At 45.1% G+C, this 17987-nt stretch overlaps 1 protein-coding gene and 1 long non-coding RNA gene across 4 annotated transcripts in view; one reads left to right on the forward strand and one right to left on the reverse strand.

Moving 5' to 3' along the window:
• Window positions 1–3203: 3203 nt before the first annotated feature.
• Window positions 3204–16044, reverse strand: LOC122481700. Its single transcript, XR_006296918.1, has 3 exons — window positions 15927–16044; window positions 15435–15545; window positions 3204–3488 (listed from the first exon to the last, which is right to left on the reverse strand). It is a non-coding gene; the product is annotated as an uncharacterized LOC122481700 (long non-coding RNA).
• A 286-nt stretch (window positions 16045–16330) lies between these two features.
• The window catches only part of CCNYL1 (cyclin Y like 1), a 36164-nt gene continuing 34507 nt past the window's right edge, over window positions 16331–17987 (forward strand). The window contains exon 1 of one of the 3 annotated variants that reach the window (XM_043577639.1): window positions 16331–16808. In XM_043577639.1, coding sequence (XP_043433574.1) covers window positions 16583–16808 — 226 coding nt within the window. In that variant the 5' untranslated portion in view covers window positions 16331–16582. The remainder of the gene's footprint in view (window positions 16809–17987) is intronic. The other 2 variants (XM_043577641.1, XM_043577640.1) reach the window with 2 other exon arrangements.

A 17987-nucleotide genomic window follows, 5' to 3' on the forward strand; every position in this document is an offset into this window, starting at 1 on the left:
TTTTTTCATTTTTTCTAATGATCAAAATAAGAAATCTTCATTATTTGAGACAAATTCTGAAAAATGGAAAAGCAAGAGAAAAAAGTAGTCTCACTACCCTGAAATCCGAGTAACATGTGAGCATATTCCCTTCCAGTTTTTCATTCTGTTCAACGTATCCTTTTTTTTTTTTTTTTAAGATTTTATTTTTAAGTAATGTCTACACCCAACATGGGGCTCAAACCCACAAGCGTCGCATGCTCTACTGACTGAGCTACCCAGGCACCCCTTCAATGTATCCTTATGGAACTGAACTTATTCTTTATTCCCTTTATATGATAAATTTTGCATTACAAAAGCATTTCTCCGTGTTCTTAAAACACGTTATAAGCATCATTTACATGGTTGCATAATATTTCTTCATGGGTATGCCATTTACTTCATAATTCTAATTGCCTATTTACATTGTTTCCATGTTTTCTGCCATAAATATCTGTGCATAAATCTTTGTTTATGGGGTTGGTTATGTTCTGAGGCTATAACTGTTTTTTAAATCCAGGGAGAACAATGTTCATAGCAGCACTCTCAACAATAGCCAAATTATGGAAAGAGCCTAAATGTCCATCAACTGATGAATGGATAAAGAAATTGTGGTTTATATACACAATGGAATATTACGTGGCAATGAGAAAAAATGAAATATGGCCTTTTGTAGCAACGTGGATGGAACTGGAGAGTGTGATGCTAAGTGAAATAAGCCATACAGAGAAAGACAGATACCATATGGTTTCACTCTTATGTGGATCCTGAGAAACTTAACAGGAACCCATGGGGGAGGGGAAGGAAAAAAAAAAAAAAGAGGTTAGAATGGGAGAGAGCCAAAGCATAAGAGACTGTTAAAAACTGAGAACAAACTGAGGGTTGATGGGGGGTGGGAGGGAGGAGAGGGTGGGTGATGGGTATTGAGGAGGGCACCTTTTGGGATGAGCACTGGGTGTTGTATGGAAACCAATTTGTCAATAAATTTCATTAAAAATAATAATAATAAAAATAAAAAATAAAAATAAAAATAAAATTAAATTAAATTAAAAAAAAATCCAGGGAGAAGCCTTGATCTTTTATAATTTATGTTTTCAAATGTATTTTATTTCACTTTAACAAAATGTATTGAGTACCTGCTAGGTGCCATATAATCTTTCCTTATACATTTATTATTGTGTATTTCTTTTCTTTGAAGACTCAAGCATTATAAGTCAATTTGTGATTATATGAATATAGTGTGTGTGTGTGTATACCTATTTATATATATAAAATACAATAAAATGAGATGATTTCAGGAAGAAGAAATGACAGTGGGTTATTGTATGAAAGACTCATTTCTGAAGGATCAAAGAAAAGGGACAATTGTGTATATGGTTCAGGAAAATGAAGCACCTCTTTTTCAGGAGAACTATCTCTTACACAGTGCACAAGCCTGGCCTGGCACCACGGCCAGATTTTTGAAGGTTTTTGTCAAAAGCTGAGGCTAAGAATATATGTCAAAAAGCAACTTAAGCAAATAGAAATTGCTGCAGCTTCATACTTCAGTAATTCCTTAAACAATGTTCAATGATAAGGAAGAGGAAACTCAAAATGAATAACAGGAAAAACCACTAAGCGGGTTTTCACCCTGCAAGGATGGTTTCTCCGGTGCTTCCACTGCTTGCCTGCCACTTGAACCTTTCAAACACTGGCCCTCACACGTGGCTTAAAACCATGTGGAATCAGCACTGGTGAGGCCACATTCTGACCCCGTGTCTTCCAGACGTGGCCACAACACTGCCGGAGGCCTTCTAGGGCTGGTTTCTGAAGATGGCGGCCTCATCTGCCTTTCTTTGCTCTCTGTTTCTTGGGCCAATGCTGGAAGGTGCAGGGAGACCTATGGAGAGCGTGTCGTCCAGTTGTCCACGCCTGTGTGTCTGACGTACAGCATGCTATATTGATCGAGTGTTTCTCCTACGTCAGGACCTGATTAATTGGATTCCCACAAAACACAGACTTTTCCCTCAGAGTCACCAGGCACCTTCAGAAGCCATACCATCTTTTCCCATGCAATACAATGGAAAGAGAACGAGCTTGGGAGTCAGGCCCGACCAGGTTTTGAACCCTGAGCAAGTGGCCTGTGCCTCATTTTCCTCATTTGAAAAATGGGAAAACAATGAGCTCCTCAAGGAGGAATAATTAACCCATGAAGATCACTTGATACAGTGCCTGACACACAAAAGGCTCAAAAAAAAAAAAATGTAATTTGTGTTGAGCGGCTGCTTAGTAAGGAAGAGATTAAGCTTGGAGACAGACAGAGTTTAAGTGTTGGCTCTGTCACTTACAGCTGTCTGGCCTTTGGCAGATCACTTCAACTCTGTGCCTTAGTCTCCTCATCCCTAAAATGGGAATAATGAGAGCACCTGCTTTGTGGACAGGTGTGAGGAATGAATGAGTTAATACGTGTCCAGTGCCTGGCATATAGTAGATTCTCAATAAAAATCTTAGCCACTCACTAGAATAAGAATTAATAAATTACCTATCTCATAAGGTTGTCAGGAGGTTTATATAAAATAATCCACAAAAGTGCTTAACTAGCAAAGCTTCTAGCTCATATTAAGTACTTGCTTAGAGTTCGATATTACATTAGTGATTATTATTACTACGATCATTGGTATTTCACTATATTAAATAGTTCTGTAATAGAAGACAAAGTTCCACATTTCTAAAAACAGTGATGTGTTAATAGTAATGAATTAGATGCTATTATGGGTTGGTAAAAACAGCATTTTCACATATGGAATTTAAAAAGGTTGCAATAACATAATTAAAGAAAATACAAAATGTATTAGCCTTTATGGAAACGTCTTACTTTACTACTTTACAACCCTTTGTAACACAGATTTTCCATGTTTTTCCATCTGAGTTGGTTAAAGATATATTTTTTTCCTTCAACGTAATTTGAGTCAGTCCCCTGGTATTCAGCTAAATTGAACTCCGGTATTTTGGAACAGCGTCTGTTGACACAAATATATTTGGCATCACTGGGGAATTTAAAACTACATACAGACAGTGTCATGATCCCTCAAACTCAAGATGACGGTATTATTATGAAGTATGAGTGTCACTAAGAACTTTTATGCTGTCATTTCTCTACTGAACCTAGAGGCACCGTTAGTGTCTGGTTAGCAATGACAATTACAAAGATTAAACCACAGTTTTACTGACGTTCTTAACAAAGTACACCAGGCACTTTGCTCTTTTGCCCAAGAAAATAGGAATGAGAATCTGGTAAGATACGCAGAAACCTGTATAATTTTTCACTCACCTTCTATCTGATTTTGAGATGACTGTGTAGGGTGAAAATCAATTCCCTTGCTCACTTCATCCCAGAGGCATATCTGATTCTCACTCAACCTGGAAGATGTGGATTCACCCTTGAGATTTTGTTTTGGTCTTGCTTAGATGTTTCCAGTCTAGAAAATTCCCTGATAGCCAAATTAAACAAAAAAAATCTAAGAATTCAGAAACTGGCTGGCCTAGGAAGAACATTTGTAACTCGGGATCTTCTGCAACAACATTTTATTTTTCTAAGTAAAGAAGTAACATGAGGAGGCCCTACTGCTAAATGACCAGACTTTGTCACCTTGCCTCGGTTTCAGGTTTTCATAAGGCCTTTCAGAGGTCAGGAGAAGCACAGGCCACTTCCATATTAAAGCAAACCAACCAAACCAAAACAAACAGCAGCAGCAGCAGCAGCAGCAGCAGCAGAAGAAGAAGAAATGCCAAAATAGTGTTACAACTTTGGGGTATATTTTAAATGTCAGTATCTAAGAAGTAAACAATTTCAACCCACACATGCACACCCACACACATTCAGTTCAATATAATTATGCTATTCCCAGGATGATTAAGGGAATTATTAGGGGATTTATTAAAAATACGGGTTCAACATTCTCGACAGATGTGGCCCAGTAATGAGAAACAGAGATAAGTTGGGAGGAAATGATCTTCTTTCTTCAAACCTACCAATGCTTCTCTGTAAACACTGGTTTAACCTGGTGGCATTGAGGCCCTTTGTGAGAGCAGGGACCCAGGCCAGTGACCCTCCTGGGGTTCCCCTTCTTCAGCCCTGCGGTGTTTGCACTTGGGAATATTCAGCTACCTGTCTTTTTAATGTCAACTCTCATCTGTGGTCAAGTGAACAGATCAGCCCAAGAGTCTGGCCTGAACTGGCACCCTTACTAATGGCATCCATTTGTTTTTTTTCCACTTCTATGTGTTTATTGTTCTTGAGAGAGAACAGTTTGATCTCCGGTCTTCATGAAGTGAATAACAGTCAAAATGCAGCCTTCAGCGGGATAAGTACACATCGATAGAGTCAATAGGCCTCGGGGGCTGGTGGAGGACATGGACAGACCTTGAACAGGAGGCAAACATCTGTACATACATTCTTAAAGGAAGCTACTGATGAGGGCTCATGAGAGAGGACCCCTCAGGAGCCTAAGAGGAATCTGGAAACTAACAAAAGCTTCCCTGGAGGAGCACGCTGGTCAAAGTTCAGTCCAACTCCTAGCTACTTAACTGCCCCTCTATCCATTACCTCTGATTTTTTTTTAAATATAATTTATTGTCAAATTTTATTCCATACAACACCCGGTGCTCATCCCAACAAGTGCCCTCCTCCATGCCCATCACCCACTTTCCCCTCTCCCCAACCCCCCATCCACCTTCAGTTTGTTCTCAGTATTTAAGAGTCTCTTATGGTTTGCCTCCCTCCCTCTCTGTTTGAAACTATTTTTTTCCCATTCCTTCCCCCATGGTCTTCTGTTAAGTTTCTCAAGTTGCACATATGAGTGAAAACATATGGTATCTGTCCTTCTCCGACTGACTTATTTCACTTAGCATAATACCCTCCAGTTCCATCCATGTCACTGCAAATGGTCAGATTTCATTTTTCCTCATGCCAAGTAGTATTCCATTGTATGTATAAACCACATCTCCTTTAACAGAAGGCGTGAGGCTTCCAAATGGGGCAGAGTAGCCATGACTTCAGTCCCATATCCGACTAACAGACATCGTCTACTTCCCTGAAATTTCACTTGCAGATATCAGATAAGGCTTCCATTTCTCCATTCCCTGGGAATGAGGGCATGAGAATGGGGAGAGAAGAGTAAGATGGAATTCTGGCAGACGGCAGCTGGTGCCAGTGAGCTAGGAAGGCTTGAGTTGGGGTAGAGGGAGCCTGAGGATTGAGAACCTGGGTGTCAGATCCAGCAAGAGGGAGAAGAACATAAGGGAGAGAAAGGCTATGATAGCCACCAGAAGGCCTTGAAATGGGGAAAGAGGTCTCGCTGAATGACCCTGTGGAGAGGACTCATGGAACAAGTCTGAGGCTGGTTTAAAATGATGGTTTATCCAGTTTATCGGATAGGGGAGTAGGATGGCCAAGTGGGATGGTGGGGGTACAAAGAGGGCTTAGGACTCAGGGCCAGTGTCCCTGAAGCCTCTCGCTGCAAACCTTGACCATGCTCTGCCACATATTGATTGATGGATAAGAGGGTTCCAAACTTTTTGATACATGGGCTCCCCAAAGGAGCCGAGGACCTTTGTTAAAACATGCTAGGTCCGGGGCGCCTGGGTGGCTCAGTCGGTTAAGTATCCGACTCTTGATTTGGGCCCCGGTCATGATCTCATGGTTGGCGGGATCAAGCCCCACATCCGGCTGCACACTGACAGTGCAGAACCTGCTTGGGATTCTCTGTCTCCCTCTCTCTCTGCCCCTCCCCTGCTCGCTCGCCCTCTCTCTCAAAATACAAACATTTTTTAAAAAGCCAGTTTTTTAACTGTATGTATATATATATATTCCAGTGGTTCTCCAGCGGCTTCCTATTTTGCAGACTATATTCTGAAGCCCTTTCTGAGGCCCGCAGGGTGCTCTAGGACCTAGTGGTACCCCGCTTCCTCTTCTGCCTTCACCTCCTTCCGTTCTCCCCTCAGTTACCCTTCCAGGAACCTGGCTCCTTTGCTTCCCTCTAGTGCAGAGCGAGCAAGCCAGGTCCACCGCAGGGCCTTGGTGCTCACCGCTCGCGGCGTACTGCGGGACTTGTACCCTCTCACTGCACTCGGACCTCTCTGCCCCTGTTAGTTCGCTAGGGCTGCCATAACAAAGTACCCAGCTTGGTAGCTTAAACAACAGAAACTGCTTTTCTCAGAGTTCTAGAGGCTGGAGGTCCCAGACGTGCCGACAGGGTTGGCTTTTCCTGAGGCCGTGTGGGGAAAGACCTGTAGCAGGCCCCACTCCTTGGATTATAGGAGACCATCTTCTCCCTGTGTCTTCACGTGGCCTTCCCTCTCTGTATGTCTGTGTCCAAACTTCCTCTTCTTTAACATTTTATTTTTGAGAGACAGAGCGTGAGTGGGGGAGGGGCAGAGAGAGGGGGAGACACAGAATCCAAAGCAGGCTCCGGGCTCCGAGCTGTCAGCACAGAGCCGGACGCGGGGCTCGAACCCACAAACCATGAGACCATGACCTGAGCCAAAGTCAGATGCTTAACCAGCTGAGCCACCTTGGCACCTGAACTTCCTCTTCTTAAAAGGATACCAGTCATTTGGATTAAGGCTCACCCTAATGATCTTATTTTAATTTACTACCTCTCTAAAGACACTGCCTCCAAATACAGGCAGTATTTGTGCCTCACACTTTGAGGTGGTGGGAGTTACAACCTCAGCATATGAATTGGGGGAACAGGGGGCCACGGGGGGGGGGTGGAGTTCAGCCCCAAACAGCTTCCTGTCACAGAAGACTCCCCGACACATCCAAAATAGTGTCCCTATTAAGTGACACACATTGGTTCATTTATTTTTTGAAGGTCTCCCTTTATTTATTTATTTATTTATTTATTTATTTAAAGAATGAATAAAACATTTATGGAAGATCTCCCTCTATTTAAACATTAGCCCTAGAGGGATAAATTTTTTGTTTTGTTAACTGACACATCTCCAGTGCCTGGTCACTGCCTGGAGAGTAGCTGGCCTTCAATAAATATTCATGAACCAGTGAATGCATATTATGAAGCTATTGCAAGTTACTCTGCAAAAAAAGCAATGACAGAAAAAGATGTTCACAGCATACTGTTAAGAGAGCACATTAAAAACTACTGTGTCTGTAGCTTAGTTTTATTTTTAAATCATACAGATATAATTTATCCTTTTTAAAAAATGTTTATTTATTTATTTTGAGAGAGAGACAGAGAGAGCACATGCACGCATGCCCACCAGATGGGGAAGGACAGAAAGAGAGGGGGAGAGAGAATCCCAAGGAGGCTCCATGCTGTCAGCACAGAGCTGGACGTGGGTCTCGATCTCATGAACCTCAAGATCATGACCTGAGCTGAAATGAAGAGCCAGACTCTTAACCAACTGAACCACCCAGGCGCCCCAAAATATAATGCATCTTTACTAAAATAAAACTTGGAGAGGGATGCAACAAAACGCTAATAGTGGGTGGTTCTTGGGGTAGGATTTTGATTTATTTTGATTTCTCTCCTTTATGTGTATTTTCTTCTTTTCAATGAATATATACTACTTCTATATGAAGAAAAAAGTTACTAAAAGTTAACAGAAGATATTGTGTCATGACTTTTAGCTGAGTATTAAGAAAAACAAATACATTATTTATCATTTTTGTGGGGAATGGTGGGATGTACAGCCTGTGGAGTCGGCCGGGTATGGATTCAAGTCCTCACTTGCCACTCTCTAGATTTGTCATCTAGGCATGTCTGTCACATGCACTGAGACTCCGTTCCTCATCTGTAACATGTAGTAATAAAGGTACACAGAAGACTTGGGCTGTCTTTAATCCCAGACTAGAATTTGGTTATCCCGTTCTCGGTAATTTGGAAATTTCAGGACACCCAGGATCAGAGGATTGACTCCCTCCCAAGGATTTGACTCCCTCTATTCCCACCTCCAGGTCAGGCCAAGCAGTATCCAGATGCCCCTTCCATTGTTTCTGGGCTAAGGAGAGGTGAGTGAGGCACTTGCCACAGGAGCCCAATTTAAGGGGGCACAAAAACTCGGCAATCAAGATAAATAGTAAATAAGTGGAATGTTTTGAAAAACAAAATTATGTAAAAAACCTGTAATGAACAAACTATCAACAATTTTAGTAAAGATGGGATACATATTACTGATTTCCCCTTTGTCTCGGGCTCCAGTATGGCTCAGTGTTACTGTCTCCAGCCCACAGCCTGAAGGTAGGGAACCCTCAATTATTCAAATCATTATTAATTACCACTTAATTATAATTAATTATCCAAACTCTCTCTGAGCCTCAGAATTGCCACTGTTCTCTCTGTGACTGTTTGGCCTTGAGTTAAGCCCCTGCAGGGATACCACGAGGGAACTTGTATTTTTCTGCCCCTGTTTCTTTCTTTCTCCTCTGAAGACACCTAATCACAATTGCTAACTAATCACGGCTTTCTTACTTCACTGAGGTCTCTGAGGGGCGAGTGTCTCCCTGTTCTTTTATAGAAACATAAAATGCCAGCAAAGCATGATTTCTACCCAAGATAGTGCTAAGCGGACTTTGCAAACGTTGCACCCCCCCCCCCCATTCTTCTGGGGAAGGGCACAGAGACCTTGGCATACCTTGTTTCAAAAATAGGCAACAGCAAACAGCATGCCTCCTCCATCTACTTCCCAAGAGAAGGGAAAATCCTTATGTAATGGGATCGGATCGGCGGGTCAATGGTACCATGTGGAGAGTTGCCCTGAGGGGCTTTCATATTACCACATCCTGAGATTTTTGTGGCTGTACTAGTTTATGCACGTCAAGCCGTTCACAGTGTGCGTTCACAGGGCAATTACTAGTTAAACATTGCAACGATAGTAACATTTAAAGTCTTGTTTTCAGGCAGTGGCTTTATTTTACACCGGACACTTCATTTGCTGAAACTGTAGATACTAAGTTGCGCTACCGAAGTAATCGCTAGAAAGATATGATGTTCTTAGCATGTAGATTTTAGGAATTTTCTCCTGTTGCTCCTATATTTGATTTAAGGTAAACGCTATTGTCAAACATACAATTCGAAACATCACAAAAGGAATGTAACCAACGGCACATTTGTTTCTGAAGGCACCTGCAGAAATCCCCATTCTTTCTCAGTACTAAAACACTCAGGGACCAAGGGGGAAAGGGGATTACTTAGATGCTAGGTAGTGGAGAAAGATTTGGTCACAGAAAATTTAACATAATCTTGCTGGGTTGTTTTTTTTTTTCTTCTTCAGTTTATTTACTTACGTATTTTGAGCGAGTGCAAGCTGGGGAGGGACAGAGTAGGGTGAGAGAGAGCTCACGAACTGCGAGATCATGACCTGAGTCGAAATCAAGAGTCAGATGCTTAACCGACTGAGCCACCCAGGCGCCCTGTAAATTTAACATAATCCGTTGTAAGGTGATGTTCTGGACGAACTTCCTAACTTTACTTCCAGTAAAGGAACTGGCTTTGAAGGATTTTTTTTTGTTTGTTTTCATTGAAGGAATGTTGCTCACCACACCTCTCCCTTCCTCCCCCATATTTTTATATTAAATAGTGTTTACCAGAGAAGTGAAACGTGCTGGGATTTATAATTGTGTCTGGGAAAAGGTCTGACTACTAGGAGAGAGCCATGCTGGGAGGCATATCCAACCAGTCCCAGACGCTCCGGCCTTGGCAGGCCAGGCCCCCCATGTGTGAGTGAAGAAGCAGGCTTGTGAGTCATGACACCCAGAAGCAGGGGGAGCCCGGCTGACGGGCCCGAACCGCTGCTTCAGACCTGTGGCCCCAGATGAGCCTTCCTGCCCAGCCCTGGTTGCTAGATGCGCTCCAGCTGAGGCCGCAGTGGTCCCGGAGCAGGGATGCCCAGTTCCCACTGTGACCTGCCTGCCTTCCTCACCCACGCACTTGAGAGGATTATAAAATAGCCGCCGTTTTTAAACATGCTATCAGGGAACAGAAACTAGACGCAGAGGCACAGAAGAGAATACTAGAGAATACTGAAAAGTAAGGAATCGTTACAGTCGTTCTTGAATTGTGATTTTTGGTGCTCTCGACTCAACTTTTTCATTCACGCACCCATTCGTTCAAGAAAAGCGTGTGGGGGGGCGCCTGGGTGGCGCAGTCGGTTAAGCGTCCGACTTCAGCCAGGTCACGATCTCGCGGTCCGGGAGTTCGAGCCCCGCGTCAGGCTCTGGGCTGATGGCTCAGAGCCTGGAGCCTGTTCCCGATTCTGTGTCTCCCTCTCTCTCTGCCCCTCCCCCGTTCATGCTCTGTCTCTCTCTGTTCCAAAAATAAATAAACGTTGAAAAAAAAGAAAAGCGTGTGGGACAGTGGCAAGCCAGGCTTCATACTTAGCGCCGGGGATACAAACACCTAAATAAAATAGCTGTCTTCAGAGAATGCCTGGTTTAATGGGGAGGAGGGGGAGGGCTCAAATAAGAAAACAATATCATACATGCGTACATACATGCAATTATCATACATACATAACAATCATCATATGATACAAGGCTGTGTCACGGTAGAGATTTGCAGAAGGTACTAATTGCAGTGCAGATGCAGAATTTTACAGCCTTAAGGGAGTCAAAGAAGCTTGGCAGCCAAGCTCCGCTTGATAGAAGCCTCAAAGAATGAGTAGAGGTTTATCAAATGGTCCAGATGGGCCAGCTCTAACACTGTGGCTGCAAAGAACAGGGCAGACCGGGTTTGGGCACTGGCTTCAGCTGTTTTCAGGGGGCTTTTTTGTTTTGTTTTGTTTTGCCTCTTCTGGACAAAGCACTGACTATATAACTAGAGTATTTTTTCCCCCCAGAGGAGCATTCTATGTTATCTGTATAGTAAATAGAACTGAGCAGAAATAGCTCATGGGGTGTGTGGCATTACTCAAAGAATCACCCTTATAGAAGCCAAGGCTGCTCAGCAGAGGGGCCAAGGCCCTAGCCCCCCAAAATGCAATTTAAATTGTTCATTTTTTAAGTGCTATTTAAATGTGTCTCTCTCTTGTGAAAACATTTATTTATTTATTTTGAGCGAGCAAGCGAGCGAGAGAGAGAGAGAGAGAATCCCAAGCAGGCTCTGCACCATCAGTGCGGCTCGGGGCTGGCAATGGGGCTCGAATTCACAAACTGTGAGCTCATAAACTGAACTGAAATCGAGAGTCAGATGCTTCACCAGTTGAGGCACCCAGGTGCCCCCAAACGTGTCTCTTAAGACAAATTTCCTGGCCCCTACATCAATCCAGTTTGCTATCCTAATCCCTTCTGATAGAAGAATTCTAGGGGCGCCTGGGTGGATCAATCGGTTAAGCGTCCGGCTTCAGCTCAGGTCATGATCTCGCAGCTTGTGGGTTTGAGCCCCGCGTCAGGCTCTGTACCGACAGCTTGGAGCCTGGAGCCTGCTTCGGATTCTGTGTCTCCCTCTCTCTCTGCACCCTCCTCCACTCGAGCTCTCTCTCTCTCTCTCTCAAAAATAAATAAATGTTAAAATTTGAAAAACATTCTAGAGGTAGTACAGGGTGGATCTCACACTGTGGGGATAAAAATTGATTTGTCTCCACAACAGGCAATGGACTCATCATGAGGAAAAGATCATGCCCTAAAATCTGTGAGTTTTGTTTCCAGGGAACAAACTTGGTTATAAAGACTTCTTTAAACTTTTCCCTGCTGTCAGGTTTAATGAGACTCCTCTTCCTACAGTGTTTCTAATATCAGCTTGCTTTTAGGAGGCTGCTGTCAAAAAGGCTACCAGAAGAAACCCAGGGAACACGTGAAATCGTTGCAAGAAAAAGGTTCTAACTTCAGTAAACCAATTTGGCCAAGGATTCCATTTTAAGAGTAAAATTGACACATCTTAAAAGCACCAAGACATCACTCAAGTGAAACAAGTGGAAATAGCAAAGCATGGAGATGCCGAGGGAAGGAGTATTGGCAGGATTGGGTAAAAAACAACTGAAAACATTTAATGCATTTATTCATACTCTGCCTTGTTCCAAAGTGGATTTGGCAGTGAGTTTGTCTCCGGGGCAAGTGTGGAGGGCAGTTCCCTCCTGAAACTAGTGGAGTGCAGATCACAGGCGGTTGGTTACAGCCTTTGGAGCTAGGGGCAGAGCCGCATCTGCTGTAGAAAACCAGGATCCTGAACGGAGCACTCGGCGGGAGAGAAAGGCTCTTCCAGCCCTACCGGAAGGTGATCTGAGGAAGCACCGGCTGTGGGCTAAGATTTTAGATTTCCTATAGCACTTAGACAAATGCAACTGGAAGCAAATAAACCATAGAACAGCAGAGAGAAGAAAAGGCTCCAGGAAGGGCAAAAAGAAACTCCTAGTCTCTTAAAACTGCAGGCCCTTCCTAGAACTTGTCTTAGCGCCCTAATGTTCGGAGTTGTAATCACAGTGGACATTTGGGGCCAGAACTACGTGTCCAATGAACATTAACTGCCCTTAATAGAATGCCAAACTAACACATTTTTAATTTTTTTCAGAGCATCAATTCAAATTAACATTCTTATCTCGACTGACTCACTGGACAGAAAGAAACCTGCAGGCTATGAGAAGAGAGAAGGTAGAAGAACTGTTCAGAAGGTGTAGAAAGAGTCAGATGGAAGAGGCACTGGATAGATTACTTCAATATGAATGCCAGCACTATCAAATGCCCTACTTGCTTAAAGATACCGATTATAATTTTCCAAACTCAGAAATGAGAAAAGTCCAGTCGTTCCATATCAAATCAGGTCTAATAATAATTCTTAACATTTTTGTTCACATATGCCGTTGAGAATACGGTGATAAGGGGAGACTCTGCCCAAAGAAACCCTACCTATTACTTACACACAAAATCCTATTCTATATGACCAACTAGTCACAATACTCAAGATGGAATCCAATTAGTCACAATACACATATAATATGTAATCCTAACCACCTGACCACCATAAAATCTTTCTTGTATCTGAGGTAGTTTATTCTATAGTTTAAGCGTCTCTCCACTTTTTTTGTCCTCTTAGCTTAAGTCAGTATAGAACTCTTTGCATAAGTTTCCATATATGCTTGCAAAGGGATATGAAATTGTATTATGATCTTCCTTGCTTTAAGCTGAGACTTCTCTAATCTTACCTTAAGATTGTAGGGTAGAGTTATCATCCAATGCCCAGTTGTTCCCTATGCATTAGTTCCTCAGCTATATGACTGCATTTTCTGATCCTTTCGTAGAGCTGTGTGTGGCCATATGGCTAAGCTTGAAGTCAATGATATGTAAGTTCTATGCTATATGCATCTTCTTAAAAATCTCCATTCCCTTCCTCCACCCTACTGTTTGGAATAAAGATTCAGTAGTTATTCCTGGGCCATGATTTTGAGGTGTGATGGACAACACTGCTTGTTGACTCTTTTATTGGAAGATACGTTTCATGAGAACAGGAACCTTGTTTATCTTGGTCAAAACAACATCTTCTGTACCTAAAAAGTATGTGGCATGTGGTAACAGCTTAGGTATTGAATGAATAAAATGAATGAATGGGCTTATTCTGAACCCATGTAAAACACTAATCACAAGATATATCCCAAGAGATAATTCAGCCATCAGCAGCCATATGCAAGGTCTCAGGTTATATCACAGAGTCAAACTCTTGCTTAATTCAAATCACATTACTATTCTTTGCTTCCCTTTTCTCCATCATCGGAGGATGGTTTTTTCTTAATGTACCCCTTAACCATACATCTCCCTCTAACTGCTACTGCATGTCTATTCTCAGTCAAAATGTTTAGGAAAAGAAGCTCTCACTTGGGGTCTTCACTTTCTCAACTCCTATTCATTTCTTTGCCCACTGCCAGCCACCGGGCTCACAACACATCCCCAATCACCCAGTTGCCATAACCCATGGCATTTGTAGTTTTCCCACACTTGACTCTTCAGGGAATTGCTTATTGCTGACTACTGACCAGGCACTGTTCTAGATGCAGCCATTGCAGATATGAGAGGCAGATGTGAGCCCCCCTGCCCCCCACACACCTCATGGAACTCACCCGATCAATCAGTCTTTTCTGATTAGTGCTCAGGTCCTTGGACTTCACTGCTCACCTTTGCAGGTTTCACTTAAATGCCACTTAAATCTCTCTATTCACCTAGTTTGCCTTTTTAAAAAATCTTTAAAATTATACACATCTTCTCAAGACCATCACTTCTGTACCCATGGCTTCATTACTTTCTATATGTTCTAACGACAATACAATTGTAAATAGTTTTTCATTTAACAGTTTTGTTTTACATAAAATGCGCCATTTGTTAAAACCATAGATTCCAAGCTGTTCTATGAAAGTAACCACCAGGAAATGTTATATTCTCAGCATGTCAACTTTAGGAAATCTCCCCAGTTACTTTTTGGGGGGTTGAATATGTGTGTAATTTTTGAAAATGTAAGTTGGGATATCACAAAACAGACTTAGTCAAAAGAGCTATAGATCCAACTTTCCCCCCGGAGAGCTCCATTTGGATGTTCCACTTCATAGGGCAAAGATTATCTTCCTCCTCAAACCTATTCCTCTTTCTGTGTTCTCTCTCTGGGAAAAAGTCACCGCTGTCTATCCAGTCCTCAAAGCCAGAATCCTAGCAGCCATTTCTGCCTCCCCTCTTCACTTCTCCCTCTATACCCAGTCATCAAGTATTGCAATTCTACCTCCCCAAAGATCTCAAGTCCTTTCCCCCCACTTCAGTCACTGCCACTGTCTTCTCTCCTAGTTGAACATAAAGTCTCTGAATTGGTCTTGCATCCTTCAGTCCTTATTGTTGGCAGTGACCTCACGACAAACCATCTGATAGTGACACGCCAGCTTCCTATTACTCAATCGTCTTGTGTTTCCAGGGTAAAAATCCATCCTCTTTCCCCCAGCATGTGCTTTGGGGTCAGTTAGATCTAGGTTTGAACCCCAGGTACGAGCACTTTCCAGCAGTGTGACCTCAGACAGTTGGACTCTCTGAGCCTTTGTTTTGTCATCCCTGAGAGCTCACTGAGGGCCCGAAGGTTTCCCACATGCAGTGACGGGCACATGGGAGAGAATGTTGAGTGAAGGGAAAACATTTACAAATCTACACTAAAAAAAAATTGTCCTCCCTTAAATAAATATCCTGATATACAGTGTCACTTCCTCTCAAGTTTTACTTCTACCTTTATTTTCTGGTAATCACAATAAGGTGCCTGTGGGGATCCACAATATCTGGGCTCAAATCCCGGCCCCACACCTGAGCAATCACTTGGCCTTGGGAATGTTAATTCGTCTCACTTTCTTCCCTAAAATCTGTGAAAGGATTGTTGTCGAGGGTTAAACGGGTACCTACCTAACTTGGAATGGGGTTGGGCGCGCTATTAGCTAAGCACCACCCAAATGTTAACTATCCTTACCATCATCTCCATCAGGTCAGGACCGTGCCACCTCACTCTGTGGGTCTCAATTTTGTATGAGAAAATCGTGCTTCGTGGGTTGTTGGCCAAAGAAGGGAAATCTGGAAACTCCTGCCATCAAAGGGGGAAGCAGAGGGGAGAAAAGCGAGTCGGTGAAACCCAGCGTTTCCGGGCCGGGAGGGACGAGTTCGTTCCTTATTTTAGTGAGAAAGAAGTGAAGGGTGACGTGTCCTCGGGTCTCATTCAAGACACAAAGCCACAGCGCTCTACTGAGAGGAGGACCAGGGCTCCGGGGGTTGCTGTGGTCAAGTTGCAGGCGAAAACTAACGTTTGGAAGGCAAGAGAGGAGGAGCGTTTAGTTACAAAAACGGTTCAACAATTCGGGGGGAACTAAGTTCGGTGGCCGATCAAATGAGTCAGCTGTCACACCCGGTGAAATCGAGTTGCTAACGGAATCGGCTCTTTACTAACAAGACTTTCTATAATACCCACCGACCCGGACGGCTTAGAGTAACTAACGCCCGGTGCGCTTCCCACGGGACCGGAAAGCTCCGGGCTGCGCGAGATGAATGGAAACCGGAGTCGGCGGCGCGCCGCGCGGGGGGCGGAGCAGCCGCGGGGCGGGGCGGGGGCGGGGCACTGCGAGTCACGTGCCTCCGCTCCGAGGCGGGCGCGTGGAGGGAACTCTGGGTGTGATTGGTCCCTCGTAACCAGGTGACCGCAGAATGTGTTCCGGTTGGCAGGCGCCAGCCAGGCCAGCGGACGGCAGTCGGGAGGTGGTGGCGGAAGGAGGAGGAGCTCCGACCGCGCTCTCTGCCGGCAGTGGCTGCGCCTCTCAGCGCTCGTCGGGTCCCCACCCCTTTTAAATAAGCCGGGCTGGTCGCCGCCCTCACAGACTAGTTGGCTCGGGGGAGGCGGCGGCGGCGGCGGCGGCGCGGCGGCGGGGGTGCGGCCGGGGCCGGAGCCCTGCCCGGGGCCCGGCGGCGGGGCGTACCGGCGGGCAGCAGGCGAGGCCGCGCCTGCATGCGCGGCACAGCCCCGGCGTAGCCCGGGGCTGCCGGTGCCGACCGCGCCATTGTTGGGGGAGGGGGCAGCTGCTGAGCGCGGCGGAGTCGGGGGCGAGCGCAGGCGAGGAGTGGAGGCGCCCCATGGGGAACACGCTGACCTGTTGCGTGTCCCCCAATGCCAGCCCCAAGGTGGGCCGGCGCACGGGGCCGGTGGAGGCAAACTACGAGTCTGAGATCTACGAGGCGGCGGCCGGGGACGCGGTGGCAGTAGCCCCGGCGCCTGCTGCCGTGGAGCCCGCCGAGTTGGATTTCGGAGCCGGCGAGGGCCACCACCTGCAGCACATCAGCGACCGGGAGATGCCCGAAGGTGAGGAGGAGGCGGGGCCCTCTTGTCCCTCTCGGGGGCCGGTGCTGTCCGCTCTCTGGCGGACCGCTGGCCTGCGCCGCCCCCGGGGTCCCCCGGGACCGAGCCGCCGCCTCGGGCTCCTTCCTGCCCGGAGCGGGCTTTCTCAGGGCTGGGCGCCGGGGATGAAGGCTGGCTCTGCCTGGCGTCCCCATCCTTTCTTCTTTCCCCGTCGTGTCCGGCCAGTTTCTCTCCCTCTTCCCTGCCCGAACGCCTAGTTCTTTCCCGTATTCCCGTTTCCCAGCGCGGCCTGAGACCGTCCAGTCCGCAGCCCTTTCCTGTTTGGGGGTCTCCTGGACGTCTCCGGAGACTTTATAAAGACTCTTTTGGTATACGCGCTCCCCTTTCTCGGTGGAAATGTAAACACCCCAACTTGGGAGTATCCACCTCATCTGCCTATCCTTTCCTAAGTAAAGGGACCAAGTAAGGGCCTGATGGTACCCTTCCTCCTACCATTAAGGTAGTTGACACGCGGGACGATTCGGACGAATTGTAGGAAATTCAAAATAGAGATTGGCCTGCGGAAGTCTATGCGGTGTTCTTAAGTAGGCTGTTTCCAGTAGCCTCGATGGAAACTGCCTAATTCTAACTATAGTTTGAAGACGGAAGGAAAGTGATGGCAGAAGAGACTTGAACTCATTGTGAACAGTGTGAAATGTTACTGCCAGGGCTGCGAGAATGTAGTTTTTTGTTTCTTGTTTTCCTTTTACTGAACGGAGAACCCAGGGAGTTTAAAATTCCCACTTTGGCACAAAAGTGTCTTCGGCCCTATCTCAGTGATTTAACAGACTTAACTTACATGCTGCCAGTTCTAAAAATGAGCGGGGCAGTGGTTCATGAGGCTATTGGTAGAAAGTTTCCAAACAGAAAAAACCATAAATTTAGACCTTAATTTGTAACATAAACTTTGGCAGTTAAGGTGTCAGATCTTGTACAGAATGCTTGTCTCCATGGCTCCCTCTCCTTCCTCCCCCCTCCTGCCAATAGAATCCTGTTCAACTTTAAGAATGTTGGGGTAAAAGTTCTTCAGACTAAACGGTTGGGGGAGGGAGGAGGGCAAAGAGGAAGTGTTTGATTTTTGCCTCTGGAATTTTGGAAAGGGAGGACTAGGTAAAAAATAATTCTGAGTAACAACGTGGCTCT

Source organism: Prionailurus bengalensis, chromosome C1 (assembly GCF_016509475.1).
Source record: "Prionailurus bengalensis isolate Pbe53 chromosome C1, Fcat_Pben_1.1_paternal_pri, whole genome shotgun sequence".
Taxonomy (NCBI): domain Eukaryota; kingdom Metazoa; phylum Chordata; class Mammalia; order Carnivora; family Felidae; genus Prionailurus; species Prionailurus bengalensis.